Source organism: Heteronotia binoei, chromosome 17 (genome assembly GCF_032191835.1).
Source record: "Heteronotia binoei isolate CCM8104 ecotype False Entrance Well chromosome 17, APGP_CSIRO_Hbin_v1, whole genome shotgun sequence".
In the NCBI taxonomy this organism is placed as follows: domain Eukaryota; kingdom Metazoa; phylum Chordata; class Lepidosauria; order Squamata; family Gekkonidae; genus Heteronotia; species Heteronotia binoei.
In genome coordinates this window covers 40454694-40478555 of record NC_083239.1, presented here as the reverse complement: position 1 = coordinate 40478555, position 23862 = coordinate 40454694, and the positions used below count along the sequence as shown (strand labels likewise).

At 45.2% G+C, this 23862-nt stretch overlaps 1 protein-coding gene across 4 annotated transcripts; it reads right to left on the bottom strand.

Moving 5' to 3' along the window:
* Positions 1-1127: 1127 nt before the first annotated feature.
* Positions 1128-11929, bottom strand: LOC132586082 (protein NKG7-like). 4 transcript variants are annotated; one of them, XM_060258025.1, is made up of 5 exons: positions 11734-11929; positions 6009-6257; positions 5092-5238; positions 2881-3009; positions 1128-1440 (listed from the first exon to the last, which is right to left on the bottom strand). In XM_060258025.1, the coding sequence occupies exons 2-5, from the start codon at positions 6175-6177 to the stop codon at positions 1403-1405; spliced, it is 483 nt and encodes a 160-aa protein (XP_060114008.1). In that variant the 5' UTR covers positions 6178-6257; positions 11734-11929; the 3' UTR covers positions 1128-1402. The 4 variants fall into 4 exon arrangements, with proteins under 4 accessions (XP_060114008.1, XP_060114009.1, XP_060114011.1 ...); XM_060258026.1 differs by having other exon boundaries at positions 2881-2973; positions 11734-11856; XM_060258028.1 differs by having other exon boundaries at positions 2881-2973; positions 6051-6257; positions 11734-11847.
* Between the last annotated feature and the right edge of the window lie 11933 nt (positions 11930-23862).

Here is a 23862-nt window from a genome sequence, read left to right as displayed (position 1 = left end):
GCCAATGGAGAAAATAGAGGTTTTGCTCTGCAGTTCCTGTGCGATTGAGCAAGTTTTGCAAAGCAAGCTGCTACACAGAAGGAAGCAAGAGAGAGGGAGAAAGAAGCAGACAACAGCCAGTTGCTCAAGGGCCTGATAGGAGCCCTCCGGGGGCCTAATTTGGCCCCTGGGCCAGATGTTTGACACCCCTGCTCTAAATTCTATTGTGCCCTTTTTTTCCATACTCCAGCCTCCAATACTTGCTTCTGGGCTCCATTGTTCAAACCGCCTGGGAGAATTTTGCTGAACTCTTAAGATTTCACAAACTTTCTAATATCCCCCCCTCACAGAAAAAAGGGGGAAATAAATAAAATATATAAAGCAGACAGATGGAAACCTTCATCATGCCACTGTGGCCACATAGGAAAAAGTAATTTAAAAGGTATGATGGGAGTAAGGTTTCATTATTACTATTATAATTCAAGAAGCATTTGAAGGTAGATGCTGAGCGGATATGATTTAGTACGCTATCCAGTGATGTCAGGAGTGTGTGGCATATGCAAATGAGTTATGCAAATGAAATGTGCCTATGAGCTCTGGCATCTCTTTTTCTACAAAATGACCCCTGATGATCACTTTCAACTTTGCACTGGAAGTGATGTCATGGTGTTGGAACACTGCCTGTTTCCTCCATTGCTTTGTGGAGAAGCAGCAGGAAACTGGGGGTGCCCTCCCAACAGCATACTTATATCTACGCTGCCCTATTGGGATTTATCCTCAGTGGTCCTTCTGGACCAACATTCTGTTTCATAAAGCGAAGAGCTTGCTGTCCTAGAGGGACATAGAGGCCAAGGCCTTCTTCTGGTGTTACTTTCTAGCAGGGGTGGAATTCTAGCAGGAGTTCCTTTGCATATTAGGCCACACCCCTGATGTAGCCAATCCTCCAAGAGCTTACAAAAAAAAGAGCCTTGTAAGCTCTTGGAGGATTGGCTACATCAGGGGTGTGGTCTAATATGCAAAGGAACTCCTGCTAGAATTCCACCTCTGCCTTCTAGCATTGGTATTCTGGGGTCACCTGCCTCTCAAAACAGAGAATCCCTTCAGTCACAATAGCAAGCACCCACTGATGGACTTGTTGCACAACACCATTGCAAAATAATTAGGCATTCATTTATTTTTTTTAAAAGTAAACATATCGGACAGAGAAAATTCGAAAATCTGGGCATTGAAAGAACAATATTGGCTATCAAAAATAATTTCTCCACACAAAAGCAGGCAGCTTGCAGGGGAGACGTTCTTTTTTTTCTTTCCTTAAAAAAGTAAGGGAGCTGCCTTTCTCATTTCTTCCAGAAGGAGTTCCCTGGATCTGAACTCTGCACTAGCCAGTGAGAACCAGACACCATCCCAAAGTTCCAGTTCATCTCTATGCAGTACTACCGACTGTCTTGTAAGCAAGGCCACCTGTCAGGGGGGAAAAGAGCATTATCAGGGTAAAAGATGGATTAGGCTGATGTCACATCACCGGGAGAATCACGTCCACTATTAGATATCTTTTCTCATCCAATCCGGATTGCTCAGCACCACCAATTTAGCAGCAGACACTCTCTCAAAGCAACCCCACCAGTCAGGAGTGAAAAGAAGCACCATCAGGGTAGGTGAAGGAGAAGGGAGCATCGCCACTGACGGATCTCACTGCTCAACCAATCCTCAGAACAGGGCTTTTGTTGTAGCAGGAACTCCTTTTTATATTAGACCATAGCAGGGCTTTTTTTATAGAAAAAGCCCAGCACAGACTCATTTGCATATTAGGCCACATCCCCTGTCACCACCATTGTTACATGAAGGGCTTTTCTGTAGAAAAAAAACAGCAGGAACTCATCTGCATATTAAGCCACATCCCCTGGTGCCAAGCCAGATGGAACTGGGTTCCTGTGCATTCCTGCTCAAAAAAAACCCTGGGTCACACACCCTGATGCAGCCAATCCTACCGGAGCTTACAGTAGGCCCTGTACTAAGAGCCCTGTAAGCTCCTGGAGGATTGGCTACATCAGGGGGTGTGGCCTAATATGCAAAGGAGTTCCTGCTACAAAAAAGCGCTGCCTCAGAGTCTTTCCATGAAAGAAACAAATACTGTGATGTACTGGCTAACAATGTTTAATAAAACCATTTAAAAACCTTTTAAATAACGTTTTGTGCTTCACTAGAAATAACAATTTCACATAACAATATTGTCACCGAGGTCCATTCTCACATTCCAATATTACAAGTAAGGTCCTATGAGCACCCGGATATAGGCTCATTTTGTCAGTGAAGTTCCTCAGGAGTAATCCTTCCTATATTTCTTTCAGGGTTACCAGTCTCTTGTAGCAATCCAATGTTAATGCTCTTCTGCAACATCTTCTATTCTAAGTTTTCTTATCCACTCAATGACACTTAAGTGCATATATTTATATTAGGAGCATAAGCCAGTCCACACTTATTCAACCAGATGCACAAGCCTTCTGGAGTTTGCTGGCCAATAGCTGTCTGCAATGTTTTTATTAGAAGTAAGCTGTTTTTATAGATGGCCAATTGCTCTTATACTCTATAATAATTATTTATTCATTCGTTTGTTCTTAATTTCGAGCAAGCCATTCTTTCGACAGCAAATTAGCTCAAAACCACTTAAGTGTAAAATTTTAAGCAGGCCAGTACTGTGCCCCTTCTATAACCGAATGCAAAAACCCCTTAGAGTCCACTAGCAAATGCTCTATGCACATCCATGGCATGTGTGCACATACAAATACTCAGCAAAAAAAATTAAAAAAATAATTCTGAAAAAGGTAAATTACATGGTGATCGGTTCTAACCATTAAGCTAAATTCATGACGATCAGTTCTAAACAATAAGGTATATACTCACCAGTTATAAGAAACAGAATGAATGAGGCCCAGCCAATCCCAAAGGACCATCCAAACCATGTCCCATAGACTACGATTTGATCATTGTACACTCCTGTGTATGCAAACATGGCAATCATAGAGCAAACACCTGGGGACACACCCAAAACGAGTTATTCCTTAGGAACCCCCAATTCCTGCAGAGCTCTTGTACCTGCTTCACCACATGGAGGATTTTTTTTAGCCTTGTTTGGGATTGCAGAGATTTTTAACAAAATGGATTACGGTTGCCATCTCCTTCTTGGCAATCCGCAGAGGATAGGAGGTAGGGTTGCCCAGTCCCCCGAGTGACATCATCGCGCCAGAGACATTGCGTGCTGGCCACACCAGGTGTTTCCGGGAAAACTCTATGGTTTCCCCGGATGTTCTAGCGTTTGGGGAGGTAAAAACTCTATGGTACCTAGAGAGGTCAGTGCGCGACATCGCTGGCACGATGATGTCACTCACGGGTGATGCCATCATGCCAGCGACATCAGGGAAGGTTTCCCCCACCGGCACTGTGGGCCAACCCCAGGGGAACCTCCTGGGTCGGAGAACCCTTGCCCAGTCTGGGGGCTTGGCAGACTTAATGGGAGGGGACTTATTGAGAGCTGCAGGAAGGTCCAGCTGACATACAGCAATGTGTCTAAATCAGGGGTGGCCAACGGTAGCTCTACAGATGTTTTTTGCCTACAACTCCCATCAGCCCTAGCCAGCATGGCCAATGGCTGGGGCTGATGGGAGTTTCAGGCAGAAAACATCTGGAGAGCTACCGTTGGCCACCCCTGGTCTAAATCACTGCCCACATGACTCAGAAATTCTGTCATCATTTTTGGGAAATCAAGGTGACGTTCTGGAATTTAGGCAAAAACTCTGTGGTAAATTTGGCCTTTACCATAGAGTTTTGCCCAGAGTGTTACCTCGACATCCCAGAAGCGATGATGTGATTTCCAGGTCATGTGGACAGTGATGTAGACACATTGCTGCGCATTGGATGGCTCTCCCTCTTTTTCAGGATGAGTTCCCCCTTGCTGGGAGGTGGAACCTGGCAGAAAGGGACCCCCCCAACTCAAATGGAGGTCTGGCAACCCTAGAATGGATGGACTTCCCCCTTGCTGGGAGGTGGAACCTGGCAGAAAGGGACCCCCCCAACTCAAATGGAGGTCTGGCAACCCTAGAATGGATGGACTTCAGCCACTGTGGAGAAGACAAACCATGTAAAATATCTCACGGCTGGCAAGTCAAACCCAAATCCAGACAAGATAATTATGTGATCAGCTACTTTGGTTCATCATTGGAAAGAGGAGGAGGAAGAGACGATCTGGCATAGTGGTTAAAGTGTCGAATTTAGATCTGGAAGACTCAGATTTGGACTCTCATTTACCATTATGCTTCTATGGCTCAGAAAAACCCTGCTATATGAACCAAATATCCCAAAATTTGACACATAGGCTCTGACCTTACACCTACCTTGACCAATTCTGGACCATGCGGTGAGGCATACAATAAGATGTTGGATGTATGCCCTTGATTAGGACATAAGGCTGTAGAATAAGATGCCTCAAGAATATCTTTAAGCCTTTGTCACTTCATTAAATTTCCTTGTGGTCCAGCATTATTTTATTGTTTTATTGTATTCTATATTATGAGCCAATATGTGTACTGACTTTACTGAGCTCTGAAGAAGACCAGTCTAGGTCGAAACACGTCAGGTCAAGTTGACTGGGTTCCCACTGTGTTGTTTTTTTTTATTGTGCATAGGATAGAGGCTTATGATGGGCCCTTAAATGGTTTTAGCTTTCTACAATAAATACATGTATGTTGGTTTATGATTTATTTTACAGTTTGTTTTTAATGTTTGTCCTTTTAATTGCATATTAACCTTTCAGGTTTCGTACTCCAGTTTTTGGGTTAAGATTCTTTCCCTTCTTCGTTTTTCCTTGACCAAATATCCCAATAACATGATCTTGGGTCAATTGTACAGCCTGGCTTAACCTATCTCATAAGGGTGTTGTAAAGATAACATGGAGGACTGCTTTGGGTCCCAATTGGGGGGAAAGCTGGGGTATAGATGAAGCAATTATTCAACAGATAAAAAAAACCAAATAAAATTTTAAAACTAAAGGTGTCACCTACCAGTGCAAAGAACGGAACTGTGGGAATCCCAACACCTCTAGCCAATTAAACCACATACCTGCCGCAAAGCAGGCCCACACAGCAAGACGCTTTGTGGAAAAGGAGCCAATGTGGGTTTGGAAAAAGGAAGCACAAAAACCAAAGAAGGAAACAGTGCCGGCCACCATCCCAAGTAACAGGAAGTCTCGGGTGACTTGGATATAACCTGCAATAAGAAAGAAGGAGCGGGGGGCGAGAGGTTAGATGAGCATTAATGAAACACAGCAAAAAAGCAAACATGGTGTGAACGTGTGTATGATTACACCCACATTTGTGTGTGTGTGTGTTTAGTAATGTACAGGCTAGTATATGTGCAATATGAACAATAATCTAGATGTAAAGACAGTGGCAGCAGTATCACAGCAGTGTTTTATAGTCAAGGAAGAACAGGAATTGGGAGGGACTGCGGCTTAGTGGTAGAGCATCTGTTTGGCATGCAGAAGGTCCTAGGTTCAATCCCTGGCATCTCCAGCTAAAAAAAACCAGGCAGGAGGTGATGTGAATGACCTCAACCTGAGACCCAGAAGAGCCGGTGCCAGTCTGAACAGACAATACTGACTTCGATGGACCAAAGTTCTGATTCAATATAAGGCAGCTTCATGTGTATCATTGCAGGTCTGCTATCATACCGCCCCCTCTGGCAACACACCCACACAGTTAATCCCAACAACAGAAGGACTGGTCGGCACTTTGGTGTACCACGCCTGTAGGTGTCCTGTTCCAGAACAGAAAATCTGACTTTATATATTACCTTACCCAGGGGTGGAATTCTAGCAAGACGTCCTTTGCATATTAGGCCACACACCTCTGATGTAGCCAATCCTCCAAGAGCTTCCAAAAAAAGAGCCTTGTAAGCTCTTGGAGGATTGGCTACATCAGGGGTGTGTGGCCTAATATGCAAAGGAGCTCCTGCTAGAATTCTCCCCGTGACCTTACCTGGCACATCCACCCCATATGATACACATAGGGCATCCTCACACTCCTGCCATAATCCTCCGTATGCACGTCCGTCTGAAGCCACTATCCAGTAGTCTGAAGTCAGGGCAATCATGAGCAGCGAGAGGCTGACGAAGGAGAAGCAGGCAGCGATCCTCAGGCCTTTCATAACGGATGACGATCGAGCAATAATATCTGAGGCTTTGCTGGCTGCAAGGTTCTGTTCGTATGATATAGCTAGAGGGACGTCTGTAATAGAAGGAGGGGATAGAATAGAGGGAATGCTTATTAAGTTTGCAGGTGATACTAAATTGGGAGGGGTTGCTAATGCAGAAGAAGACAAGAACAGGATACAGGATGACCTTGACCGGCTGGAAAACTGGACTAAAATCAATAAAATGAATTTTAACAGGGATAAATGTGAAGTTCTGCATTTAGGTAGGAAAAATCCAATGCATGGTTATAGGATGCGGGAGACTTGTCTTAGCAGTAGTATGTGTGAAAAGGATCTAGGGGTCTTAGTGGATCATACGCTGAACATGAGTCAACAGTGTAATGCGGTGGCTAAAAAGGCAAATGCAATTTTGGGGCTGTATCAACAAGTTTAGTGTCCAGGTCACGTGATGTGATGGTATCGCTTTACTCTGCTCTTGTAAGACCTCACCTGAAGTATTGTGTTCAGTTTTGGGCACCACATTTTAAGAAGGATATAGACAAGCTGGAATGGGTCCAGAGGAGGGCGATGAAGATGGTGAGGGGTCTGGAGACCAAGTCCTATGAGGAAAGGTTGAAGGAGCTGGAGATGTTTAGCCTGGAGAGGAGGCATCTGAGAGGTGACATGTTCACCATCTTCAAGTACTTGAAGGGCTGTCATATAGAGGATGGTGTGGAATTGTTTTCTGTGGCCCCAGAAGGTAGGACCAGAACCAATGGGTTGAAATTAAATCAAAAGAGTTTCCGACTCAACATTAGGAAGAACTTCCTGACCGTTAGAGCGGTTCCTCAGTGGAGCAGGCTTCCTCAGGAGGTGGTGGGCTCTCCTTCCTTGGAGGTTTTTAAACAGAGGCTAGATGGCCATCTGACAGTGATGACGATCCTGTGAATTTTGGGGGAGGTGTTTGTGAGTTTCCTGCATTGTGCAGGGGGTTGGACTAGATGTCCCTAGAGCTCCCTTCCAACTCTATGATTCTAAGAAAGCAGCTCGATGCATTTACTAACTCTTTGATCGCATCTATCTGAGAAACGCATAACAATATTATTGTAAAAGGTTCATGAAATTGAGTTAAAGAACGGTTTTAAATTCTATTTGATGGCTGTTTAATCGATGGGTCTTATTTTTGTTTAGCCTCCCATATGCCGAATCCCCAGTTGGTTTGGATTCTGGGTAGGTATGGCATTTCTGCACTTGCAGGGAATTTCCATGTGCCTTCCTTGCCCCCTCCAATGCAGAAGAGGGTTGCCAACACAGGATGGGGTAATTCCTGGAGATCTGGAGAAAGTAGAGTGTGGGGAGAGAAAGGAGTCCAGGACTTGCATTTCTCCTAGTCTTTAGGGTATAACATAGCTTTGAGAGGGCAGATGTTGTTGTATACCATACAGTCCACCTTCTGAACCTGCAATTTCCTCCACGGGAACTGATCTGTGGACTCCAGAGATCAGTTGTAATTCTGGGACATCACTAGGCCCCACCTTGAGGCCGGTAAACCTAATTTACCACTCAGTTTTCCCCATGGCGCAGAGTGTTAAAGCTGCAGTACTGCAGTCCTAAGCTCTGCTCACGACCTGAGTTCGATCCCTGGAGGGAGCTGGGATTTCAGGTAGCCGGCTCGAGGTTGACTCAGCCTTCCATCCTTCCGAGGTCGGTAAAATGAGTCCCCAGCTTGCTGGGGGGGGAAGTGTAGATGACTGGGGAAGGCAATGGCAAACCACCCCGTAAAAAGTCTGCCATGAAAACGTTGTGAAAGCAAGGTCACCCCAGAGTCAGAAACGACTGGTGCTTGCACAGGGGACCTTTCCATTATTATTTTTTGTCAGTTCTGGCTCCATACTGCTTCAGTTTATCCCCTGATTTCCACAAGCATTTCTCTGCCTTTAGTTTTCACTCCACTTTTTTTTTTCCCACCCGGGTTTTTCCAGCTCTTCTAAGACCACCTTTAACCCAATCTTTTTTTCTGGAAGCCGATTTTGAGTCGGCTGTGTCCTAGTGTGTAGTGTTTCCAGGGTTGGTGAGGTTTTTGGTAGAAAAAGCCCAGCAGGAACTCATCAGCATATCAGGCCACACCCCCTGATGCCAAGCCAGCCAGAACTGTGTTCCTGTTGCTCGGGGGTCTGATTTGGCCCTAGGGTTGTCAAGTCCAATTCAAGAAATATCTGAGGACATTGGGGGTGGAGCCAGGAGACTTTGGGGGTGGAGCCAGGAGAAATTAGGGGTGGAGCCAAGATCAAGGCTGTGACAAGCATACTTGCACTCCAAAGGGAGTTCTGGCCATCACATTTAAAGGGACTGCACACCTTTTCAATTCCTTCCTTCCATAGGAAATAATGAAGGATAGGGGCACCTTCTTTTGGGGCTCATAGAATTGGACCCCCTGGTCCAATCGTTTTGAAACGTGGGGGGTATTTTGGGGAGAGGCACTAGATCCTATACTGAAAATTTGGTGCCTCTACCCCAAAAAACAGGGGGCCCCCAGAGCCCCATATACATGCAGATCAATTCTCCATTCTATGGGAATAAATCTCCATGGGGAATAATAGCGTTCCCAGCAGACATTTCGCTCCCCTCCCCCCGCTTTCTGACGATCCTGAAGCAGGGGGAGGGTCTCCAAACCAGGGGATCCCCTGCCCCCACCTGGGGATTGGCAACCCTAGTTTTTGTGCATTCCTGCTCAAAGAAAGCTCTGAATGTTTCTATCGGTTTTCTTTGTCCCACCCTCCTCCAGCACACTTTCCAACTATTGGACCGTTGTCATCACTCAACCACTCCCTCTCCCACCACAAAGAGGAGTGATGTCATTTTTACGGCTGATGGAAAAATGAGTGGGACTGCCAACATCCAGGTGTTGCCTGGTGATCTCCCAGTATTAGAACTGATCTCCAGGTGACAAGGAACAGATCCCCTGGAGAAAATGGCTGCCTTGGAGGGTGGGCTTTATGGAATGATACCCCACTGAGGTTCCTGCCCCTCCCCAAACCCCTCCTTCCCCAGGTCCCACTCCCCAAATCTCCAGGTATTTCTCAACTATAGAGTTGTTAACCCTAATAAGGAGAGAATGCTCTGGCACCTTTGATAATGACACCAATGATGACACCATCCTCCCTTGCAATTCCTCACCATTTAAGCCAAATGCAGAAGAAAATAAACTGATTTTTTTTAAAAAAAAAAAAAATGCAGGAATTCAAAGGGAAGACAGATATTTCAAAGAAACTTAACTTGTATCGGTTTCACTAGCAGGGACACCTAGAGAAAGGCACCTAGAGGTGAACAGTTAGTGAGTGAGGAGAGGAGAGACCATATATCAGGTACTAATTACCTGAGGGCCTCCAAACTGGGGATCCCCTGTCCCCATCTAGTGATTGGCAACCCTAAGATTGAAGAGGAGGGAGACCCAGAATAAAAAGAAGGTTGAATTCATTTTCATTGCAGAAGGGGGGGCGGGGGGGGACCCAGAATAAAAGAAAAGTTGAATTCAATTTTAGTGCAGAATTGCTTAGAGGACATCGTGGTGAACATGGATTAAAAGCAAAGTGCAGAAAGAAGCCAGGACCCCTGCTTCATTGTTGCCCTTCTTGTAGAAGAAGAAGAAGATGATGATGAAGAAGAAGATATTGGATTTATATCCCGCCCTCCACTCCGAAGAGTCTCAGAGCGGCTCACAATCTCCTTTACCTTCCTCCCCCACAACAGACACCCTGTGAGGTAGATGAAGATATTGGATTTATATCCCGCCCTCCACTCCGAAGAGTCTCAGAGCGGCTCACAATCTCCTTTACCTTCCTCCCCCACAACAAACACCCTGTGAGGTGGGTGGGGCTGGAGAGGACTCTCACAGCAGCTGCCCTTTCAAGGACAACCTCTGCCAGAGCTATGGCTGACCCAAGGCCATGCTAGCAGGTGCAAGTGGAGGAGTGGGGAATCAAACCGGTTCTCCCAGATAAGAGTCCGCACACTTAACCACTACACCAAACTGGCTCTCTTGTAGGGTTGCCAAGTCCAATTCAAGAAATATCTGGGGACTTTGGGGGTGGAGCCAGGGGACTTTGGGGGTGGAGCTGGGAGAAATTAGGGGTGGGGCCAAGATCAAGGCTGTGACAAGCACAATTGAACTCCAAAGGGAGTTCTGGCCCTCACATTTAAAGGGACGGCACACCTTTTCAATTCCTTCCTTCCATAGGAAATAATGAAGGATAGGGGCACCTTCTTTTGGGGCTCATAGAATTGGACCCCCTGGTCCAATCTTTTTGAAACTTGTGGGCTATTTTGGGGAGAGGTACTAGACGTTATACTGAAAATTTGGTACCTCTATCCCAAAAAACAGCCCCCCCAGAGCCCCAGATACCCGGGGATCAATTCTCCATGATTTTCTGTGGGAATAAATCTCCATAGGGAATAACAGAGTTCCCAGCAGACATTTCCCTCCCCTCTCCCCACCGCTTTCTGACGACCCTGAAGCAGGGGGGAGGGTCTCCAAACGAGGGGATCCCCTGCCCCCACCTGGTAGGCTTCCCAATCCCCAGGTCCCAGCGGGGGATCCCCTGTTTTGACAGGCTTCTCCCCACCCCCAGCCAGCTGGCCGACCGGGAGAAGCCCCGCCCCCACAGTCATCCTGTAGATTTAGAGCTCCTGCAGGTTTAGAAACCTGCAAACAGTTTTTTAAAATGTGTGCCTTTAAGGCTGAGCAGGAAGTAGGGAACAGGAAGGGCTTCATGGGAAAGGAGCAGTAACAGTTTCCTCAGAGAACGGCCCCTCCCTTTCTTTTGCTTTCGTTTTCAGGGCGAGTAAAGTTCTGCAGGAACAAGACCCAGTAAGTATTTGTGCGTGTGAGAGAGGGGAGGGGGGCAGGGGATTCCCTGGTTTGGAGGCCCTCCCCCCCTTTAGAAAGCGTGGTGTGTGGGGGAGGGAAATGTCTACTGGGCACTTTATTATTCCCTATGGAGAAGGGTTCCCATAGGAAATAATGGGGAATTGATCCGTGGGTATTGGGGGCTCTGGGGGGTGCTATTTTTGAGGCAGAGGCACCAAATTTTTAGTATAGCATCTAGTGCCTCTCCCCAAAATACCCCCACAAGTTTCAAAACGATTGGACCAGGGGGTCCAATTCTATGAGCCCCAAAAATATGGTGCCCCTATCCTTCATTATTTCCTATGGAAGAAAGGCATTTGAAAAGGTGTGCCGTCCCTTTAAATGTGATGGCCAGAACTCCCTTTGGAGTTCAATTATGCTTGTCACACCCTTGTTCCTGGCTCCACCCCCAAAGTCTCCTGGCTCCGCCCCCAAAGTCCCCAGATATTTCTTGAATTGGACTTGGCAACCCTACCACCTGGGGATTGGCAACCCTATTTTCTTGCCTGCCAAACTTTCCAAGCACACAAAAAGGCCCAACTGCCTCTGACGTGTCTCTGTTGTTTTTGTAAAATCATTATTTTAGGTCTCAGTGCCAAATGCAGCAGCTGCTGCCATACCACAAAACCTGTGCAGAAGTTTGATATTGAGAGATATTTGCTTACCGTGTATAGCCAAGGGCTGCTTTGAGGAACCCGAGAATCAGTGGCCACTTGTTGTTTGGTTGGGCCTCTCCAGAACTCGCACTTCTGTTTTCACTTCTACTTATTAAAGAGACTGAATCGCTCAAATTTAAAGGGGAAACAAGTCTGTTTTTTAGAGAGTTACACTCAATCTCCCGTGGTGCCACACTGAGGAATTGTAGTATGGCTTCCCACCGGTAGCATTTCTCAGCCACTGCATCTATCTTCTGAGGTAGCCTGGTAGAAACGTCATCTCTTTCATTATCCTCAACACAAATATTCATTGCTGTGAGGAAGCATTTCAAATTGAAAACAGGCTTTCAAGAAAAACAACAGCGTTACGAAAAGGAGGTCTCACAGAATAACCCCACCCCTGGTCCTTCTAAGGTATGGAGCCTTGTGAGCAAAAATTCTACTTTGTGAGCTACTGGCATTAAAGTTGTGAGCTACTGCATAGCTTAGTTTGCTCTGGGGGCATTTTTCCTGAGCTAAGACAAAAATGTGCAAGCCAGACACTAAAAAAAAATGTGAGTTAACTCACACATAACTCAATTCTCTCTCTCTCTCTCTCTCTCTCTCTCTCCTCCCTTCCTTCCTTCCTTCCTTCCTTCCTTCCTTCCTTCCTATCCTTCCTCCTCCTTCCTTCCTTCCTTCCTTTCCTTCCTTCCTTCCTTCCTTCTTCTTCCTCTCCGCTGTGTGTCACAGAATGTTGGACTAGATGGTCTATTGGCCTGATGCAACATGGCTTCTCTTATGTTCACTGGTTACCACTGGTTCACTGGTTGTGAATTCCAGGATTACAAAATTCCTGCATATTTGGGAGTGGAGCATCAGTGCCTAGGGTTGAAGGTTGGGACTTTCAACTGAAGTAAACAGTTTAACTGAAGCAAATTGTACAGAATAGGATCCCTAAGATATGCAGAGGTGGCGTATTTTTCAACAGGAATGCAGTTCCGGCTAGCTTGGTGTCAGTGGGTGTGGCCTAATATGCAAATAAGCTCCTTCTGGGCTTTTTCTTTTAAAAGCCCTGTGTGAAACAATGGTGATGTCAGCAGTGTGGCCCAATATGCAAATGAGTTCCCGCTGGGCTTTTCCTACAAAAAAAGCCCTGTGCAGAGGCATTATGGATAAAGCAATAATGAACTATAAAAGGGCTGAGAGATTTAACGCAAGCCATTAGCAAGGACATTTCAAAACCAGGTGGAAAGAGGGAGGTTTTAAATGCACTCCCAGCTCAAAATAAGTAAAAACTAGCAGCCCAGGAGCAAACGGCCATATTGTTCTAGACTTCAAGCTCTACCCGCCAGAGGGAGGGAGAGGACCAGGGCCTTCAGCTGATGCAGTGGTGCTCAACAGGGATTTATTTATTTATTTATTTATTACTTTACATTTATATCCCGCCCTCTCCGCAAGCGGACTCAGGCCTCATTTTGGGCAGGAGCTCACAGAAGTGGAGCTCTGGAACCTCTAAATTTTATTGAGTTCCAAGGGTGGAATTCTAGCAGGAGCTCCTTTGCATATTAGGGCAGGATCTCACAGAAGTGGAGCTCTGGAACCTCTAAATTTTATTGAGCTCCAAGGGTGGAATTCTAGCAGGAGCTCTTTTGCATATTAGGCCACACCCCCTGATGTAGCCAATCCTCCAAGAGCTTACAAAAAAAGCCTTGTAAGTTCTTGGAGGATTGGCTGCATCATGGGGTGTGGCCTAATATGGAAAGGAACTCCTGCTAGAATTCCACCCGTTGGGTTCTTTCTTTTTTACCCTCCCCCCAAATACTTGCTTCTGGGCTCCATTGTTCAAACCCCCTGTGAGAACTTTGCTGAACTCTAAGATTTGACAGACTTTCTAATATTTTCCCCCACAAACAATGGGAAAATATCCAAAATATATAAAGCAGACAGATGGAAATCTTCATCCTGCCACAGTGGTTACATAGGAGAAAGGAATTTTAAAAAGCATGGTGGGAGTAAGGTTTTACGATGACAATTCTAATCCAAGAAGCATTTTCAGGTAGATGCTGAGCTGATATAATTTAGTACACCTTCCGGTGATGTCAGGGGGGTGTGGCGTATGCAAATGGGAGCTTCTGGCTGTTAGGTAAATTGAATTACCGCAGCTGAAAGAGGTTCCATAAAGAACCTTTTACAAAATTGCCCAACTTTACCATGGTGCTACTCAATAATATAGCCCAGAGGTGGCCAATGGTAGCTCTCCATATGTTTTTTGCCTACAACTCCCATCAGCCCCAGCTATTGGGCATGCTGGCTGAGGCTGATGGGAGTTGTAGGCAAAAAACATCTGGAGTGCTACCGTTGAGCCACCCCTGATATAGCCCATTCCAAAATCTAGGTGAAAGTGTGTAGGGGAGTAGCTTCCAATCAGAATTCTTTCTTAGCATTTAGGCTTCTTGCATTGTTTGTAGATTGGTGCTTTGGTTTCTTTGTTTGGATGGGTATTTGGAATCTTTAGTTGGAATGCTTCATCCTCATCGTTTGCCTTAATTTTTGCTAGATTTTTTTTTTCCAACTTGCAGAATGTGGTTCCAAAAGAACCCTACTAAGGAAAAGAAAACAGGGTGTCGGAGGTAAACAGCAACAAAATAAAACAGAGTAACCTCCAACAAGTATTATACTCACTCTAATACAGGGGTGTCAAACATGCAGCCCGGGAACCGAATCAGACCCCCCCCCCCCCCCCAGAGGGCTCCTATCAGGCCCCTGAGCAACTGGCTGTTATCTGCTTCCTTTTCCATCTCTCTTGCTTCCTTCTGCATCACAGCTTGCTCTGCCAAACTTGCTTATTCGCACAGGAGCTACAGAGCAAAACCTCCATTGTCTCCATCAGCTGAGGCTCTTCCCTTGGGGAGGAGGGGGAGAAATAGCTTGCTTTGCCAGCCTCTCTCAATTGCCCAGCAGAACTGAGCCAAGCTTCTCTTCCTTATATTGACTGAGGCTCCTCCCCCCTCCTGGTCCCCTGGGAAAGGAAGGAAAGAGCCAGAGCTTCCTTTGCCCAGTTCCTTGGATCGCACAGGAGAGATACTTGAAGACCAACAAGTGCTAATGTTTTAAGCGTGTTTATTTTTTTTTTATTTGTATCCTGTCCTCCCCGCCGAAGCAAGCTTAGGGCATTTTTATGTTTTTAAAAAACCTTTTAATTGTGTTTTTCTATGTGCTTTATAAACGTTAACGCTCCCCGGCATTACATTTTATATACAGTTACATAGCCCGGCCCGACAAGGTCTCATTTATGTCAGATCCAACCCTCATAACAAAAAAAGTTCAACACCTCTGCCCTGGATGGCCTTAGGGGGCAAGGCCTCCTTCTGGGGTTACCTCCTAGCCCTGGTATTCTGAGATTTCCTGCCTCTAAAAATGGAGAATCCCTTTAGTCTCAATAGCTAGTTCCCATTGATGGACCTGTTGCACAACACTGTTGTAGAATAATTGGGTGTTCATTTTTTCTTTAAGAATACATTTTGGATAAAGGAAATTTGGACATGGAAAGAACAGTATTGGCTATCAAAAAGAATTTCTTCACACAAAAGCAAAGAACTTGAAGGGGAGACATTCATTTCCCCACCCCCTTAAACAGTGGGGGTGCTGCCTTTCTTGTTTCTTCCAGAATGAGTTTCCTCGAGCTGAACACTGCTCAAACAGTTGAGGAACAGACGCCATCCCAAAGATCTTGTTTCTGTAGGACTAGAGGGTGTCATGCAAGCAAGCGCACCTGTCAGGGGAGAAAAGAAAAATGATCAGGGTAGAAGAGGAAGCAAGCTGGCGAGACATCATCAGAAGCATCTGGTCCACTGGCGGATTTCTCTTCTCATCGACTCCTCAGAGTTCAGCACTATGAATTTAGCACCTTATGCTCTCTCAAAGCAAGACCACCTGTCAGGAGCGAAAGGAAACATCATCAGGATGAAGTAGAAGAGAGCATTATCAGAAGCATCTGGACCACTGACGGCTCTCCCTGCTCACCCGATCCTCAGAGTCCTTCCGTGATGATAGTCCAAGACCTATAGAGAGGCAGTTTGGTGTAGTGGTTAAGTGCATGGACTTTTATATGGGAGAACCAGGTTTGATTCCCCACTGCTCCATTTGCAGCTGCTGGAATGGCCTTGGGTCAGTCATTGCTCTGGCAGAGGTTGTCCTTGAAAGGGGAGCTTCTGGGAGAGAGCTCTCAGCCCCACCCACCTCACAGTGTCTGTTGTGGGAGAGGAAGATAAAGGAGATTGTAAGCCACTCTGAGATTCAGAGTATAGGGTGGGATATAAATCCAACTTCTTCTTCTTCGTATAGAACAGGATATAAATTCAATATCTTCTTTGTATAGGACGGGATATAAATCCAGTATCTTCTTCTATATCAGGGCTCTGCCACCTTTTGTAATGAAAGAGCCAAAATTCAGATAAAGAGGGCAGGTGTAAGGAAGCCCAGTAGCACAACTGAAAAGTTACAGCTTAACATCACCAATTATTGAAACATTAATTAAGCATCCATACAGTCTTTCTAGCTCAAACACAGGCTTTTGTGAGTCCTTTATTACAAAATGGCACACACAAGGCCTCCCTATAAGCACAGGAACACCCTGGGCAAATGGGTTTCAGTTTGCTGGCACAATTCTGCCCATGTTTCATACTTGGATTTCTGCTAGCCAAGTATGATTTTTGTCTGTGTGTAGCAGGAACTCCTTTGCATATTAGGCCAGTGCACTGTAGAGTCCCTGCTACAAAACAAATCCTCCTGCTAACGTTGTTTCACTTTTGGTAAAGCATCTCTAAGAAGCTCTTTTTTTAATGCGTAAAACAATTTTATTATGGTGTAATATACTGCAATTTTATCTAACCATTAATTATTAAAAAATTAATGCAAATACCAATACATTACATTTTCTCCACCCCTCCCTCTTTTCTGTGACCCCTGGCAGTGCAAATTTATCCCTTTAAGTTGTAAGAAGGTTCTTTCATAAAAAAAAACCCTTAAAAAGATTTTTAAAAAACCCATATTTGTAATCCATAATTGTAATCCATCTTGGTAATAGTTCTTTTTAGTCCTTCACAAAAAAGCAAAAAATATATACAGTAATCCAATAGTCTCATTTTTTTCATATTTCATATAAAGTTTTTAAGATTAACCATTGTCAAAGATCATCAAATGTCTTTTAACATTCCATTATTTTTCAATGTACTTTTGGAATTTCCTCCATTCATTTTTAAACTTCTCTAAGTCTTGTTCTTTTAAGATTCTTGTAAGCTTGTCCATTTTACTCCAGTGCATAACTTTCATTGTCCACTCCCACCTTTCTGGTATTTTGTCTTGCTTCCACATTTGCGCATATAATGTCCACGCAGCTGAAAGCATGTACCATATTATCATTCTATCTTGTTTTGGAAATGTCTCCATTTGTAATCCCAACAAAAAGAAATCTGGTGCCGCCTTGACATTATATCCCAAAATTTTCGAAATCTCTTGCTGAATCATTTGCCAAAATTGTTTCGCCTTTTCACAAGTCCACCACATATGGTAGAAAGATCCTTCATGTTTTTTACATTTCCAACATCTGTCCAACACCTGATTGCTCATTTTCGCCAGTTTCTTAGGTGTCATATACCACCTATATAACATTTTAAAGCAATTTTCCTTGATGTTATAGCATGTAGATATTTTCATAGAGTCCTTCCATAAGTGTTCCCATGACTCCATCTTATTTTGTATTTACTGACCATTTTATCATTTGTGCTTTAACTACTTCATCTTCTGTAGACCATTTCAACAATAACTTATAAGCATCTCTGAGAAGCTCTTCAGTCCCAGATAAATCTTTGCCTACCTTCTCCTTATAATGGTTCTCTTTCTGACAACGCAATATGCTTAGATTTCCTCTTCTTTTTTTAGGGTGTTGTCTATGGAGACTTACTGAGCCACATGGGTGTCTTAAGCCACAACTTGCAGGGCATTTAAGTTATCGCTTCCATAACGACTCTGAATCGTTCAAGAAAAATCACAGGACGATCCATTCTAATTGTTCAGTTCCATACTCACCAGTTATCAGAAACAGAGGGAACGAGGCCCAGCCAACAGCAAAGGACCATCCAAACCATGCCATCACATGTTTATATATAGCCTCGTACGCTCTTGTGAATGTGGACATGGCAATCATGGAGCAAACACCTGGGAAGACACAAACACACACACAAAGAAAATAATTATCTCTTAAAGGTAAGGGTAGTCCCCTGTGCAAGCACCAGTCGTTTCGAACTCTGGGGCGATGTCGCATTACAACATTTTCATGGCAGACTTTTTACAGGGTGGTTGGCCATTGCCTTCCCCAGTCATCTATACTTTGCCCCCAAAAGCAAGCTGGGTACTCATTTCACTGACCTCGGAAGGATGGAAGGCTGAGTCAACATGGAGCTGGCTACCTGAACCCAGCTTCTGCCGGGATCGAACTCAGGTTGTGAGCAGAGCTTTGTACTTCAGTACTGCAGCTTTACCGCTCTGCGCCACGGGGCTCCTTATCTCTTAGGAACCCTCAATTGCTACAGAGCTCTTGTGCCTGCCGCACCATACAGAGAAGCTGGTAGTCCTGTTTGGGATGTCAGAGATTCCTAGCAAAATGGATTACGGTTGCTGGCTCTTTTCTGGTAACTGGTAAGGATGGCGGGGGGCGAGGGAACTTACCAAGAGCAGCAGGTAGGTCCAGCTGATGTGATACATCACTGCCGATGTGACTGAGAAGTGACATCATCATTTCTGGAACATTGAGGTGATGTTCTGATATTTAGGCCAAAACTCTATGGTAGATGGGGCCTCTACTATAGAGTTTTGCTGAAACACCTGAGTGTTGCCCCCATCATCCTGAAAAAAGATGTAAACTTCCAGGTCAAGTGGGCAGGGACATAGACACATAGGTGCATGTTGGATGGATCTCCCCCTCTTTCTGGAGGAGTTCCCACCTGCTGGACAGCTGATCAGTGTGAAGTGGGTCTGGCATCCCTAGAATGGATGGGCCTCAGCAACTGTGGGGAGGACAAACCACGCAAAAATCTTAAGGCTGGCCGGCCAAACCCCAATCCACAGCTTGAGTGGGGGACCCTGAGCAGAAGACCCCTGAGGTCCAGAGTTGCCAAGCTCCCAAAGGGGCCTAAGGTTGCCAAGTATAATCCAAGAAACATCTGAGGACTTTGTGGGTGGAGCCAGGAGACATTGGGGGTGGGGCCAGAAGAAAGATTGTGACAAGCACAACTGAACTCCAAAGGGAGTTCTGGCCATCACATTTCATTGGACACCTTTCAAATGCCTTCCCTCCACTGGAAATAATGGATAGGGGCACCTTATTTTGGGGTTCATAGAACTGAACCCCCTATTCCAATCGCTTTGAAACTTGGAGGGTATTTTGGGGAGAGGCATTGGATAATATGCTGAAAATTTGGTGCCTCTGTCTCAAATAACAGCCCCCTCAGAGCCCCAGATACCCTTCAATCAATTCTCCATTATACCCTATGGCAGGGGTGGTCAACGGTAGCTCTCTAGATGTTTTTACCTACAACTCCCATCAGCCCCAGCCATCAGCCATGCTGGCTGGGGCTGATGGGAGTTGTAGACAAAAACCATCTGGAGAGCTACCGTTGGCCACCCCTGCCCTGTGGGAATCGGTCTCATAGGGAATAATGGAGTGCCCAGCAGACATTTCCCTCCCCCCCCCCCAGCTTTCTGATGACTCTGAAGCAGGGGGAGGGCCTCCAAACCAGGGGATCCCCTGCCCCCACCTGGGGATTGAACAAACAGGAAACCACAGTGTAAAGATTAGTAAAAATAAAAAGAACACTGTGTTCAGGGGTGGCCAACAGATGGCTGGGGCTGATGGGAGTTGTAGGCAAAAAACATCCGGAGAGCTACCGTTGGCCACCCCTGCACTGTGTGATTAACACACTTTAAACAAATACTCTACGCACTTTTCATATGCACTATTCATTATAATTGTTAGCAATCACTCTTAACAAAATTTATATGACTCTATAAGAGTTCAATGTCCACAAAATGAAATAATAATTCTGATTAAATAGATTTAGATGATGAATGCTGCAACACAATAGGTACCAGCTCCTGCTGTCTTTATATCCCTCTTTCTGGCAGACTCAGGTTGAACCATAGTGCTTGAATAAATACAGAGGTAGCAGTCCTTTATCCAACAGGTGCGGCTACATGAGTCCCAGGTTTAATTTGTGTTTCATTTTCCACTTCAACTGGCTGCGTATTCTTAATCCAGAACCCATCCTAAGGCAACAGCTCACATCCAGTTTGCTAATGTTTCTAATTTGTACAAACGCTTTCTCCAGTGGGGGACTTTCTCGCTCACATGTTACGCAATGAAGTCATCCAGAAGTGACACCATTGTGCCAGCAACATTGTGTGTGGCCGCTCTAGGCATTTCTGGGGAAACTCTATGGTTTTCCCAGATGCTCTAGCCATTTGGGAGGGGAAAACTCTATTGTACCTATTGTACTAGTTTCCCCTCCAAAATGACTAGAGCGTCCAGGAAAACCATAGAGTTTTCCTGGAAATGCCTAGAGTGGCTGCCGTTGCTATACGAACTACAGGAGATCCAGTTTGGTGTAGTGGTTAAGTGCGCGGACTCTTATCTGGATGAACCAGGTTTGATTCCTGACTCCACCTGCAGCTGCTGGAATGGCCTTGGGTTAGCCATAGCTCTCACAAGAGCTATGAAAGGGCAGCTTCTGAGAGAGCTCTCTCAGCCCCACCCATCTCACAGGGTGTCTGTTGTGAGGGAAGAAGATAAAGAAAATTGTATGGCACTCTGAGACTTTGATTCAGAGAGAAGGGCGTGGTATAAATCTATGGCCTTCTTCTTCTAAATATCCCGATAATGTGATCGTGGGTCAGTCGCACAGTCTTAGTTTAACCTACCTCATAAACGTTGTTGTGACTATTACAGAGTGGGGAGGAGAACTATGCAAACTACTTTTGGTTCCAATTAGGATGAAAGGCAGGGTATAAAAGTATTCATTCAATAGATATTAAAAAATAGGAAAATATATAAAAATAGGAAACCAGAGCAAAGAACAGAACTGTAGGAATCACAACATTTCTAGCCACATACCTGCTACAAAGCTGGCCAATGTGGCAAGATGCTTTATGGAAACGGAGCCAACGTGGGTGTGGCAAAATGAGGCACAAAGACCAAAGCAGGAAACCGCGCCGGCAACCATCCCCGTTAACAGGAAGGCTCGGGTGGCATGTAAATAAGCTACAACAAAACAGAAGGGGCAGGAGGTTAAGCGTGCATTAATGAAACAGCAAAAAATGTAAACTTGATGTGACAGTTTGAGTGATTTCTTTGGTCACAGGAACTCTTTTGCATATCAAGCCACACACCCCTGGTGTAGCCAATGCTCCTGGAGCTTCCAGTAGGCCCTGTACTAAGAGCCCTGTAAGTTCTTGGAGGACTAGCTATATCAGGGGTGTGTGTCCTAATATGCAAAGGAGTTCCTGTGACAAAAAAAGCCCTGATCACATCTACCTTCTTGGATCTGTGGGTGTATTGTGTTTTACTAATGTACATGAGAAAAACATGGTGTGATATGAACAGGCATTGACTTGTAAAGACAGTGGCAGCAGTATAGCTTTGTATAGTGTTTTATAAAAGGTGAAGGTGGTTCCCTGTGGAAGTACCAGTTGTTTCCAACTCTGGGGTGACATCACATCATGATGTTTTCATGGCAGACTTTTTACTGGGTGGTTTGCCATTGCCTTCCCCAGTCATCTACACTTTACCCCAAACAAGCTGAGACTCGTTCTACCAACCTCTGAAGGATGGAAGGCTGAGTGAACCTTGAGTCAGCTACCTGAGCCCAGCTTCCACTGGAATCGAACTCAGATTGTGAGCAGAGCTCGGACTGCAGTAGTGCAGGAATTGGAAGGGTCCATGGCTCTATGGTAGTGGCCAGCTTGGTATAGCGGTTGACTGTAATCTGGGAGGACTTGGTTTGATTCCCCACTCCTCCACATGCATGTCACAGAGCTGTTATCTCAAGAGCAATTCTCTCAGACCTCTCTCTGCCCCACCTCCCTCATCTGTTGTGGGGAGAGGAAAGGAAAGCCAGGGGTGCCAAACATGTGGCCCAAGGGCCAAATTAGGCCCCTGAGCAACTCACTGCCTTCTGCTTCCTTCTCTCTCTCACTTCCTTCTTCACCACAGCTTATTTTGCCAGACTTGCTCAATCACACAGGAGCGACAGAGCAACATCTCTGTTTTCTCCATTGGCTGACCAGTACCTGAAGCAACTTATGTACAAAAGCTCTTAACTTACGTACAACTCATGTACAACTCATGTACAAAATGCCCAATGATGTCATGTTTTCCCCTTGGTAACTTAGGCCCAAAGTATTGGCTATGAAATTTCTGTAACGAATGTCAATAAATCAAAAGTAGGTTTGCAACTTGCAGACGCACACCTGAACAGCATACTCAAAATTGCTACATCACAATTTCCACAGGTTTTGATGCAATAATTCAGAGCAAGAGGTGTCAATTTTCTTATATGTTAAATAAACACAATATTGCAAGAGTGCCAACCTTTTAAGCATATTTTAAGTTTTTAAAAAATCTTCAATTGTGTTTATCCGTGTCCTTTATGAAGTTTATATCTCCATTACTTGGCATTACATTTTATCAGACACATGGCCCAGCCCAACAAGGTCTCATTTATGTCAGATTCGGCCCTCATAACAAATAAGTTTGTCACCCCTCTAATGTAAGCTTCTCTGAGTCTCTCAGTGAAGGGGAAGGTTGTAAATCCAACTTCTCCTCCTCCTCCTCCTCCTGCATTTGCTTGGCATGCAGAAAACCCCAGATCCAATCCCTGGCATCTCCAGCTAAAGAGGAACCAGCCAGGAGATGATGTGAAAGACCTCTGCCTGAGACCCTGGAGAGCCGCTGCCAATCTGAGTATACAGTGTTGACTTTGATGGACCGAGGGTTTGATTCAGTATATGGCAGCTTCATGTTGTCAAGAACCACCCCCCGTAGTTCAGAGAAGACAAACGATACACTTCATAAATGGTTGTTTATTGACCCTTGACAACGGGTTACAGGCATGGAGGATTTTGCAAAGACTAAGGAGGCGGGCAAGCTGCCCCCTTATGTTGGTAAACCCGAACCGTTATACTTTCAAAAGCAAGCAGGAAGCAAAAACAGGAAAATCGTTATCCCTTTCCCCTAAGACATCTTGACCCCTCCCAAGTGCATCTTGGCTATCGTCATGGCCTTGGTAACGCTTAGCGATACTTCAGGCAAGTTGGAAAGAATGCATAGAATTGTTACAACAAGATAAATGGTGCAGCAAAAAGCAAAGCAACAGCACTGATTAATACAGCCTCATCAGAGCTTAACAAAAAAAATGGCAAGGCACTTGACACATGTCTTCATGTGAATAACTGCAGAAGTCCACCCTCCCCTGTCACAAGGTTGAGGGGGTTGGGGGGCTATGCCCCCTCCAACCTTAAGTAGAGGAGGGAAAACAGAGAACAATTTAAATCTCAATGAAGGAACATTGGGTGCGGTCACACATCACATTAAAAGCAGGTGTGTAGCGCTCAAATTTGAACAGCTGAATATTGATTCGATGCAGGGCCGTTCAGACGAGCAACCAAGAATGCGACTCATTCTGTTGTTGAGCGTTCAGACATCCAATACTATCACGCTATTTTCTTGGAGCATGCGTGATCAGATGGTGATTTCTGGGAGGGAGGGGGTCCATTGAACATGCGCCCAACTGTTTGGAGGTGGGAAATCAAATGTTGCTTCGGGGGGGGGGGGAGTTTCCAGAAATCCTCCACATTGAAAAAAATCTCTTTCTGAATAGTGGGATAACTCCCCCGCCCCCTCCGATCCTGTGTTGATTGGAGAAGCAGAAGCGTCACCTCAGATTTCCGGATGATCTGGCAATGCGCATGTCTGCTGGGGCTTTTTTTTTTTTTTTTAAAGGTGGGAGGCAGTATTGTGCGTGAGCTGTCCAAACACGAAAAAGCCGATCTTGTGCCGCTGTTTTGAAAAAGGGCCGGACTTTCTGTGCTGTCGAATTAATGCTC

What these genes read in the sequence shown, in the direction of transcription:
- LOC132586082 (XM_060258025.1), bottom strand. Translation starts at nt 6,177, where the DNA reads ATGAAAGGCCTGAGGATCGCTGCCTGCTTCTCCTTCGTCAGCCTCTCG. An exon ending in ATATGGGGTGGATGTGCCAG is followed by an intron (nt 5,239 to 6,008) that starts GTAAGGTCACGG and finishes TTCTTATTGCAG; the next exon opens with GTTATATCCAAGTCACCCGA. An exon ending in CATTCTGTTTCTTATAACTG is followed by an intron (nt 1,441 to 2,880) that starts GTGAGTATATAC and finishes CCCCCCTGACAG; the next exon opens with GTGGCCTTGCTTACAAGACA.